Source organism: Giraffa tippelskirchi, chromosome 11 (genome assembly GCF_054371585.1).
Source record: "Giraffa tippelskirchi isolate mGirTip1 chromosome 11, T2T-mGirTip1v1.2.pri, whole genome shotgun sequence".
NCBI lineage: Eukaryota > Metazoa > Chordata > Mammalia > Artiodactyla > Giraffidae > Giraffa > Giraffa tippelskirchi.
The window spans coordinates 149,471,506-149,481,610 of NC_137285.1; the positions used below are offsets into that span (position 1 = coordinate 149,471,506).

Genomic DNA, 10,105 nt, shown 5'->3' on the forward strand with positions numbered 1-10,105 from the left:
CTTCGGCATCCTTGTCCAGCGTCGTCCCGGCTCCTCACTCACAGGGTGCGCAGAAACAGACCAAGAGTCGGCAGATAGAGCGCTGTGGCTGCAGGTGGGGAAAGAAGGGAGACTGATAACTGGCAGAGGCTGTGGGGAGAGGCTGAGTTCCCTGAGTGGGGCAGAAGAGGGTGCGAGTGGAGAAGGCCCTGGGCCCAGGGCAGAAAGAAGAGGCTGCAGGGAAAAGGCAGGCAGGTGGTGCCCCTTTGAGAGACGTCTTCACACCTTCCAGCCTCCCCCTCTCAGGATGCTGATATTACTGATGGCCTATGTCTCTTCCCAAGATGCTCTGTTGGGGCTACCTCATCTGATGCTCTTCTAGTGGGACTTTCTGGGCAGAAGGAACCGTTCATGTCCCTTCTAACACTGTGCCAGGCAAGGGGTGTGGGGGGCATTTCTCTGCCCTCCCTCTCATGCTAACCTGGAAAGGTACAGCCCTAGTCCTAGGTTGGGCGACATCCCCCACCGGAAGCCCTGCTGTGTTCCCTGCCCCGTGCAGGGAACCCCATGCCTTTCCTCTCATCGTCTTAGCACCAGCAGCCTCGTCTCTCCCCTCCTGAGTCTCCGGGGAGGACACGCGGGACTGGGGACAAACCCCGTGATGTGCTCATCGCTTGAAAGGTGAATGTGTGTGTGCGTCGTTGCCTTTGTGTTTTCAGGCCCCTTTGGGAAAGCCTGAACTTTGTGGTTTCATGCCTGGCCCAAAGTGCTTGTCCTGGTGTTGTGGGCACGAGAGGGTCGGGGGGAGGTCCTGTGTGGTACAAGGAAGGGCCCCTGTCCTCTTTTCCTGGTCCGTGGTCCCTGGCACTGATGGTGGGGCGGGGGGTGGGGGTGGTTCTGGGGGAGAGCAGATGACTGTCCTGTTGTAAATCACTGTAACTGACGTGTTTTGAAGTCCTTGGTGTTGCTCTGTGAGTGGACATCGCCACCTGGTGCTCATGAGGTTTACGTGCGGAACAGTAAACGGCAAACAACGCCCGCAAACCGTCGTCAGGCTGCTTTCTGCCCCCGAGCGCGGACGGTGAGGACTTGGGGCACCGCTCCAAGCCCGTGAGCAACCACAAGGCCTTCCACTGAGCGGGAGAGTCCCCTTTTCTACTCTTTTTTACATCTTCTTTACCCACACATTTGACCAAATAACCTAGTTTGACTTCTTGTTCCTCTAAAGAAACAGACAACCTGGCAGGGGAAATAAGTAAGTGAAACAGTAGGGGAAAGACCATCTTACAAACCATGAGTGTTTGCTTCTTCAAGTTCCCCTCACTTGACTTACAATATCAGGTATGTTTCAATAGCTCACAGGCTGTTGTTTTCCAGACGTACTCAATTGCTAAGTGGTGTCCAGCTCTTCGACCTACCAAGCTCCTCTGTGCACAGAGGAGATGTCACAGGCAGGAATACTGGAGTGGGTTGCCATTTCCTCCTCCAGTTTTTCAAATCCTGATTCGAATGAGAACACAAAGATAAAATGCAGCTGCAAAGGGGCTTTTTGTCACCCAAATGTGTCCTTGTTTCTGACAGTCCACGGAGTGTGGTTTTCTTGGAAGCCTGTGTCAGTGTTTCCACAGACTCCAGCCTGAGGTAGCCTGTCAAGAAAGCCGGACTCAGACAGTAGAACCTATGAAACCCCCAACAGGGCTCGGATTTTGCAAAGTAACGTGATGAATGTAAACCTCAGGCTGCCTCATTCTGATTTCCTCTGGGTGAACAGAGTACACATTCCTTAAGTACACATTTTAATATATATTTACATGCAACGTTGTTAGAAGTATGAGTTGGTGAAGAGCTTTTCATTTCAGTGGGCTGTTAGTACAGTAAAAGTCTCAGAGGTTAAAGGTATACTTTGTTTATCCGACTCAGTAATCTTCAAAGCACTCACAGGGAAGTCAGTATCGGCAGGAAAGTGGTTAGCTTGGCTGAAACATACCCACAAAACCCCCAAAGGTGACGGAAGGCATTTTAATGCTTAAGAAGCAGGGGTTAAGTACAGAGGTTGCAGAAGTCTGTGGCTGAGAGCACAGCTCCAGTTCTGTGAGTCACTTCTCTGCATCGCAGTGGGAGTGACTGTGTGACCTCCCTCTTGTCTTCCCACAACCTGGGCCAGTTCAAGCTCCCAGAAGAAGGACCTGGTAGAAGCCAAACTCGTGACTGGGGGTGTTAAATGGGGACAGGACAAATGATCCTTCACAGAAGATGACTCGCCCGTGACATTCGATTTGGTGAGGAAATACATAGCTTTCAAAAAATGGTGCAGAATATTAACCGAGTCACCCTATACAATTAGGTGAGACCATTACTAAAATTAGGCAAAGCATCAAATGCCAGGTGACAATCATGCATCCTGCGAGGTGTCCCAGGGGAGTCAGCGTGGGACTGAAATAAATGTGCCACAAATGACGTTGGGTGTCTTTTTTCATTTCATTTAAGAACATTGATTTGATCATATCAACCTCCTTTCTGCTGGAGAAAAGAAAAGAACAGGATACATAATTGGGTTTTTTCTATCTTGTTCAGATTTTGGGGATGAAGCAATAATTAGATGTGGGTTTACTTTGATTTCTTGCATCTTTCTTGTCTTCCACCCCCAGAAAAATTTTGGAATGTGGGGTGTGTGTATGTGCGCATTGAGGGGTGTGTGTGCTTGTGATGGGAGAATAGAAAGGCGGGGAGGGTGGTCATCTGTGGAAGAGAGAGGGACGGGCCCTGGGTAACGGAACATGAGGGGGTCAGGCCTGATCTAGCCAAACCTGCAGCTGTTTTCTTTGCCCCACTTATGAGAAGGTGAGAGGGTGAAACCAGGCGGCTGGTTGTGGGTAAGAATTCCAGTTCCCCAAGAGCACCAGAATCTTTCCTAGCTGTCACCCTTTCTTTACTCACTGTTGGTCTCCAAACCATCCTTTCTCCCTTGACCTTCCTAAGAGAGGTTTAAATGTTAAAATATTTTCTGAGGACTTTATGACCCTAGTCTGAAGTCCAAGCATGGCCTGGTCTCACTAAGTCTTAACTGTGGGGAGCTTGAAAAGAGTTGGCTTGCTCTAGGCACCATCTCCTGGTTCAGAGGATGCTGAGGTGGTCCAGAGGAGATGACACAGTCACCAGTATCCTCAGAAATAAAATGAGATAGCCAAGCAGGACCTCCTGTGTCTTCCGGGGGCTCTGTCTGCCTCCAGGAGCATGAAATCCTGACAGCTTTCAAAAAACACAAAATAGTGGGAGGATAATATTTAAAGGCACCCTTAGAGCTCATGAATTGAAAACCACAGCTGACCTCAGATTAAATGCATCTTCACATCCAAATATGAAAATTCTCCCTTGCCGTTCTTACACATACGCTTTCAGGTGAAGATAATGACACACATCGAGAAGAGACAACCCCCTCAAGTTTTAGGCTCCAGGATGACTTTTGCTTAAAAAGTCACAACTGCCCTCCAATCTCTCTCCCAACTTTGTCCATGTAGCTCTGTTTATTTCCTGGCCCAGAGACCTAGAAAGTCCCAGTTCCACAAGGACTGCTGTTGCATTTGACACAGCAATACTTAGGAGGGCAGAAGTGGAGAGAAAAAGAAATGAAAGACAAGTTTGAAGGCCTGAATGGGAAGGGGAGAAACGGCATCCTGGGAGAGTCTAGGCAGGACTCTGCGCCTGCTCTTGGTCAAGGGCATCTCCATTCACGGCAGTGCCTGCAGCTAAACTCTGCTTCTCATCCTGAAGCACCTGATATCCCTTTTTCCTGGACTTCCGGGCACCACAGATGGCCAGGGCGATGACCCCTGCCAGGGCGACGGTCACCCCCAGGGTGAGCCCAGCAGCTGCTCCTCCAGACAGACCCCCGCTGTCTCCATGGACGACTTTCATGGCCCTGCGAAGCTCCAGGGGCTCCCCCAGCCTCCACTGGTGGGTCTGGGGATCTTTAATCCAGGAGCTGGCCGTCTCGGGGTTAGTCACCAGGACAGTGTTGGTGGCAGCCTGACTCATGAGGGGTGGTTGGGTGTAAGGAGGAAGCCTGACAGGGGGCAGAGACCCTCCTGTGAAAAGCCCGGCTTTGACGCAGTAGGAAACTTGGCACCCATCACTGATGAGGGCTAGGTGTTGGCTGAAGCCCCCCGGACACTTTCTTAGAGACGGTGCCCCCAGGTCTTGGGATGCGGCAGAATCCACCAAGGGGTTCCCCACCGCACAGCTGAAGAACCCACCAAAGGGGACGGAAAATCTATATCCCAACTCATAGTCCTGAGATGCACATACCTTGAGGTTTTCAAAAAGTCTCAGTTGAAAATAACCGGCTGGGCACGACTGGGCATTGGTCAAAGGGTTTATGCTCTTACCACTGAAGAGCCCGCCGAAAAGGAGGCCCGAGTTTTCGGATACTTGGCCTCTGGCTGCGCACCAAAAAGCCCTGAATTCAGCCCTGGCTACTCGGAACACGTCTTCACACACCGTCTTGCAGAAGATGAAGAGGGTACACTTGCGCGAACACTCCAAGTGGTTGTAACCCTCCTCGTGGGTCTGGGCGAGCAGCTGGACTGGGGAGTAACCAGAGGGGCAGGACACGCTGCCAGTCAGTGGGTTCTTCTGCTCCAGGTTCTGGCAGAGCTGGACAATCTCATTCCCTGAGAACTGGGTGCATTCCTGGTAGACTCCCCCGAAGGAGAAATTGGTCATTTTCCCCTCACAAGAGCCATCGTCGGTGTTGGCTTGGAAGTTGAAGTTGGGCGAGTTGAGATCCGTGCAGCCGGGGTAGGTGTTGACAGCATAATACCTGCGCACGGCCGCTTCCACCGTCTTCGACAGCTTTCTCACCAAGGGCCCCGGCAGCTCAGGCAGTCGTTCGGTGTTGATGAAGAAATACAGGGGCAGGCCAGCTCGGTCCATGGCCACCAGGTGGTTGGTGATGCCCTGCTGCCAGGCATGGAGGGTGATGCCTGGGTAAAACGGAAGTCCTCCGATGCTCTGGACTCTGGAGTTAGTTCGGTTGGAAAGGTAGCTCTTGGTGAAGGCATTCTGCGAGGTGTAGTTCTCCTCAAATTTGAAGTTCACGATGTTCAGGAAGGTGATTCCAGCGGACGTGGTCACGGCGCTGCGGCTGCTCTGGCTGTCCTGCAGGAAGGACGACCGGATGTGGTCCTCCTGAATGAGAGCGGCCCCTGCGTCCACGCTGCTGACGACATGGGTGCCGTAGTTGAGGACCAGGAGTTCTGCCAAGTAGGTGGCCATCCGGGTCTGGTTGTTCTCCAGACGCTCCGAGATGTCCATGAGCTCCTTCTTAAACCCCAAGCTTAGCTCTGCATCTGGGTTGATTTTGACCGTGTAGACCAGGTTTCTTACCTGAACCTGGGTAGTTACAGCTTGGTCCTGCACCTGAAGTGTCTTTACCCTCTGGAACTCAGGGGAGAACTTGCCGTTGACTTTGGAAAACAGAGAGAGCTCCATGTTGATGGAGTTGGAGGTGCTGCTCTGGTAATTCACCCAGGACTCCAGGATTTTGGAGTTCATCTCCAGGCTGCTCTGCTTCTGGGGGATGGTGAAGGTCTCATCCGGGATGATGTACTGTCCATCCTCCGTGGTCCTGCAGCGAGTGTAAGTCAGCTCCATCACCCGTCCCATGTCCACATTCCGCAGGTTATCCCAGCCGCCTCCAGGTAGGACGGACAGCACAGGTAATTTTAAGGCATTCTTGCAATTTTGAAACCCAGCCTCATCGGTCGCCCCCCAAGATGTGTCCATTTCAGCCCATGTTGCCGCCGCCCAGATTAGAAAGGCACCTCTGAAGCTGTTCATGGCTCAGACAGCCCCGGCCTGACCCACCGGTCCTAAGCTGTGGCCAGCGAGCTTGGGGCAGACTGAACTGATGGGAAAGAAAGCCGTTGCTGAAACGAAAAGTTCAGCAGTTCTCCTAAAGCCACCAGTTCCTCTTTGGGCTAGTCTAACCTCGAAATGGGGAAATGAGAGTTGATTCAAACACTAAGGTCCATCAGGACTTAGAAAAAATTGTATGGCGCTAGATAGCAAACCCAGCCCTGTATCCTTAACAGTCAGCTAGACTAACTGCCCCCTCGACCTCCCCCAGCGCCCAGCTGGTTACTCTGGCAGTGGGCACCCAGAAAAATACACACACACACTTTGCCGTTACCCCCAGGAGAGCGTTTCAACTTTGAAAGAAAGCTTTGGTTTCATTTTTTGTTCACTCTTTTGATGGTTCTGCTTTCCCCTAATGACTCTCTCCTGAGACTTCAATATCACTGTGTATAGTTGGCAATAACTTGGTGCCTGCTCTTATAACTGTAATTTTTTCATTCCATGGTTAAGTGCATGTAACTTAGACAGATGTGTAAAAATGAATGTGGTCTTCACCACTCAGTTTTTTAAAGCAGCAATTCATTTGTTGTGTCATAAAGAGAAGATAACTTCATGAATTTGCGTTTCTGTACTAACACTGTCTATTAAACCTCAACATTTAAAGCAGTCTTCTCAGGCCCACTGACCTAAAACCAGGCTTAACTGGAGCCCAGTTCTGTTGGTTCCTTGGGACAACTAGCACATTGAGTGGAAGCTGGGGAATCCAGAGGAGTTAATGGAAACTCCCAACTGCACCTTCATGTTACCCTGATGGCTCCCAACTGCACCCTTACACCGTGAACCAGACGCAGGACTGAGACTGCAAAAGCCATGTTTCAATTCACAGGCCGCCCGTCTGCATTCTGGAAAGGCCATCTCAAGGAATTAAATTACCGCAGGATTGTCACTGAGGCAGCTGACAGGTGTTTTCAGAAATAATGAGGCCAGTTGCGTAGCTTTACAGGCAGAGCGTCACTAGTTGCTATTAAAACCTTGATGCAATCTAGAAAAAATGATACAGATGAACCTGTTTGCTTAGAGAACAGACATAGAGAACAAACGCATGGGCACCGAAGAGGGAAAATGGGGTGGGGTGAACGGGGCGTTTGGCATTGACATGTGTGTGTATGAAGTGGATCGCTAATGAGAAGCAGCTGAATAGTACAGGGAAAAAGAGAAGATATAGTCTGTTTGTAGGACATATATTAAGCTAACCTTAAAAATGTGTTCCAATATACATTAGATGAAGACAAATACTGCTTGATTTCACTGATGCTAGGGACCTGGCATAGTCAAATTCAGAGTCGGAAAGTGCATTGGTGTATGCCACGTGGGTGGGGGCAGAGCTTCAGGTTAGGAGGGTGAAACATTCCAGAAACGAATGATGGTGAGACTGCACAACAACGCAAATGCATTTAGTGCCACTGAACTGCACAGGGAACTATGAGTAAAGCAGTATGCTTTATATTCTGTGACTTTTACCATGGTGGCTCAGACAGTAAAGAATCTGCCTGCGGGGCAGGAGACCTGGTTCAATCCTTGGGTTGGGAAGATCCCTTGGAGAAGGGAATGGCAACCCACTCCAGTGTTCTTGCCTTGAGAATTCCATGGACAGAGGATACAGTCCATGAGGTGGCCAAGAGTCAGACACGACTGAGCAACTAACGCTTAACCACATTAAAAAATCTAAAAAAAACCCTTGATGTTGTGTTGCCATGTGATCCTGCAATCCTACTCCTAGGCATACCTCTGGAGAAAATTCTAATTCGAATGATACATGCACACAGTGTTCATAGCAGCAGTACTTACAGCAGCCAAGACATGGGAGCAATAAGTGCCCGTCAACAGGCAAAAGGATGGAGTATATGGATTTTGTGTGTGTTCTTAGTCACTCAGTCATGTCCGACTCTTCACAACTGCGTGGACTGTGGCCTGTCAGGCTCCTCTGTCTGTGAGATATTTCAGGCAAGAACAGTGAAGCGGGTTGCCATTTCCTCCTCCAGCAGATCTTCCCAACCCAGGGATCAAACTCGCATCTCCTGCATCTCCTGCATTGGCAGGTGGATTCTTTACCACTGAGCCACCTGGGAAGCCCATATAGATTTAGATGTAATGAAATACTGTGTTTCAGTTGCTCAGTCATGTCTGACTCTTTGCGACCTGGAATTCTCCAGGCAAGAACACTGGAGTGGGTTGCCATTTCCTTCTCCACATTTCCTAGTCATAAAAAAATGAAATAATGCCATTTTGCAACAACCCTGATGGACCTAGAGATTATCATAGGAAGTGAAGTAAGTCAGAGAGAGACAAATATCATATGATTTCACTTATTTGTGGAATCTAAAGATAATACAAATGAACTTTTGAAAACAGAAAGAGACTCACAGACAGAGAACAGACTTGTGGTTGGCAAGAGGGACGGCGGGTGAGGGAGAGGTGGACTGGGGTCTGGGGTTAGCAGATGCAAACTACTATATATGGGACGGATAACAGCGAAGTCGTACTGTATAGTACAGGGAACTACAGTCAGTGTACTGTGATGACTCATAATGGAAAAGATATGAAAAAGAATACGTATATGTGTGTCTGAGTCATTTGCTGTATAGCAGAAATTAACACAACATTGTAAATCAACTACACTTTAATAAAATAAAATTTTAAAACCTTTGATGGTGTTCTGTAAACCAAGAAATATCACATTCTGGGTCTATTAATGCCTCAGTTATCATGCTCTGGGGAATTCAGTGACACTCAAGAGGGTTTAATTTATGAACCAGGACCCAGTTTCTGGGCTTCCCCGGTGGCTCAGTGGCAAAGACTCCGCCTGCGAGGGCAGGAGACGCAGGAGACGCGGGTTCAATCCCCGGGTCAGGAAGATCCCCTGGAGGAGGAAACGGCAGCCCACTCCAGTATTCTTGCCTGGGAAATCCCATGGGCAGAGGAGCCTGGAGGGCTACAGTCCACAGGGTCACAAAGAGTGGCTGAGCAAACACGCACCCGGCTTCTACTTGGCCGGAGAAGCGAGTCTCTGCCCAGGTTATACATTTATAGCTCAATAGAGTGATTATAGATTTAGAATTAGAAAAGTTAGAACCGAATGCCCTTGAGTACTTCCAATAAGTCTGTTGAAATATCCATATACTTGTCTTCAAACTATTTCAGGGCTCGTTCATCAGAATCAGAAAACTCGCTCTCCCTGTTTTGGAGACATGCTGACAATTTCTTATCTTTTCTTTTGGCTGTAATGGATCCTGGTGGAGTCTCACTCTTTTTCAATGAGAATACAAGTAAGATGAGAATAGATAATTCTACATTTAGGTGCTCCTATATCTCTAAACACCTTATCACTTACTTTTGGACCACCTTCATCTTCATTTTTGTTATAGCAAAAAAAAAAAAAATTGAAATAGCTAAAAGAGCCAAAAAGAGTGAAATTACATTGAATTCATATGACAAAATATTTTCCAGCCATCGTAATTATATTTTCAAACAATTTTAACAACATAAGAAATTTTTATGCCATAATGTAAAGAGGAAAAGGCATGACATTCAACATGATCTTAGCTATATACATATATAATGAGGAATATACCCCAAGTGACTCATTGACAGTAGTTATATCTAGTAGGCAGGTTGTATGAATTATTTACTTCTTTCCTCTCTTCTACATATTTTGAGTTCTCAACAGTGAGCATGTTTTTACTCATTTAACAAAATTTTATTGAGAATCTACCAAGTCCCAAAGACTAGGATGAGTAATCATTACTTTTGTATTCAGAAAACTAAGCAAAAAATATACAGTTAAAAACCAAAAGAAACCAAGTAGTTCTGAAATGTCCATACACCTGAGATGATCCAAAGCCTATGACTGTGTTTGCTATGCTCAAGGAAGTTCTCTTTTCAATTCACAGAGAAACAATGAAAGAAGAAGTGCAAATTTGGGAATTTCGGCTCAACTGAAATTTGCATGCCACCAGCAGGAATTGCTGCTCATAATGGTCAGGTAGGAGGAGGTAACCTCCAAGAGTCTGACCAGAGCATTTCACCCATTCCTTTCTTGCTTTACTCGGCTCACCAGAGATTTCTTCCACTTTTGTTTGTACTAAAAGGCCCAGGCAACTCCATAAACTCTCCAGAAGGCTGCTCTCAAGGGCTTGTGCCTAAAAGCTAAACTTTAGTTTCTAAAAAGAAAAAGGCAAGTTTTCTACAAAAGTTGAGCACCTGCTTTGCA

The 10,105-nt window shown here is 48.0% G+C and overlaps 1 protein-coding gene across 1 annotated transcript; it reads right to left on the minus strand.

The window, feature by feature from the left end:
• Positions 1-1,764: 1,764 nt before the first annotated feature.
• MPEG1 (macrophage expressed 1) lies at positions 1,765-5,971 on the minus strand. The gene has a single exon (XM_081538141.1). The coding sequence runs from the start codon at positions 5,815-5,817 to the stop codon at positions 3,664-3,666; it is 2,154 nt and encodes a 717-aa protein (XP_081394267.1). The 5' UTR covers positions 5,818-5,971; the 3' UTR covers positions 1,765-3,663.
• Between the last annotated feature and the right edge of the window lie 4,134 nt (positions 5,972-10,105).

Bases quoted from the DNA above. Each gene is read 5' to 3' on its own strand.
- MPEG1 (XM_081538141.1), bottom strand. From the start codon at position 5,817: ATGAACAGCTTCAGAGGTGCCTTTCTAATCTGGGCGGCGGCAACATGG.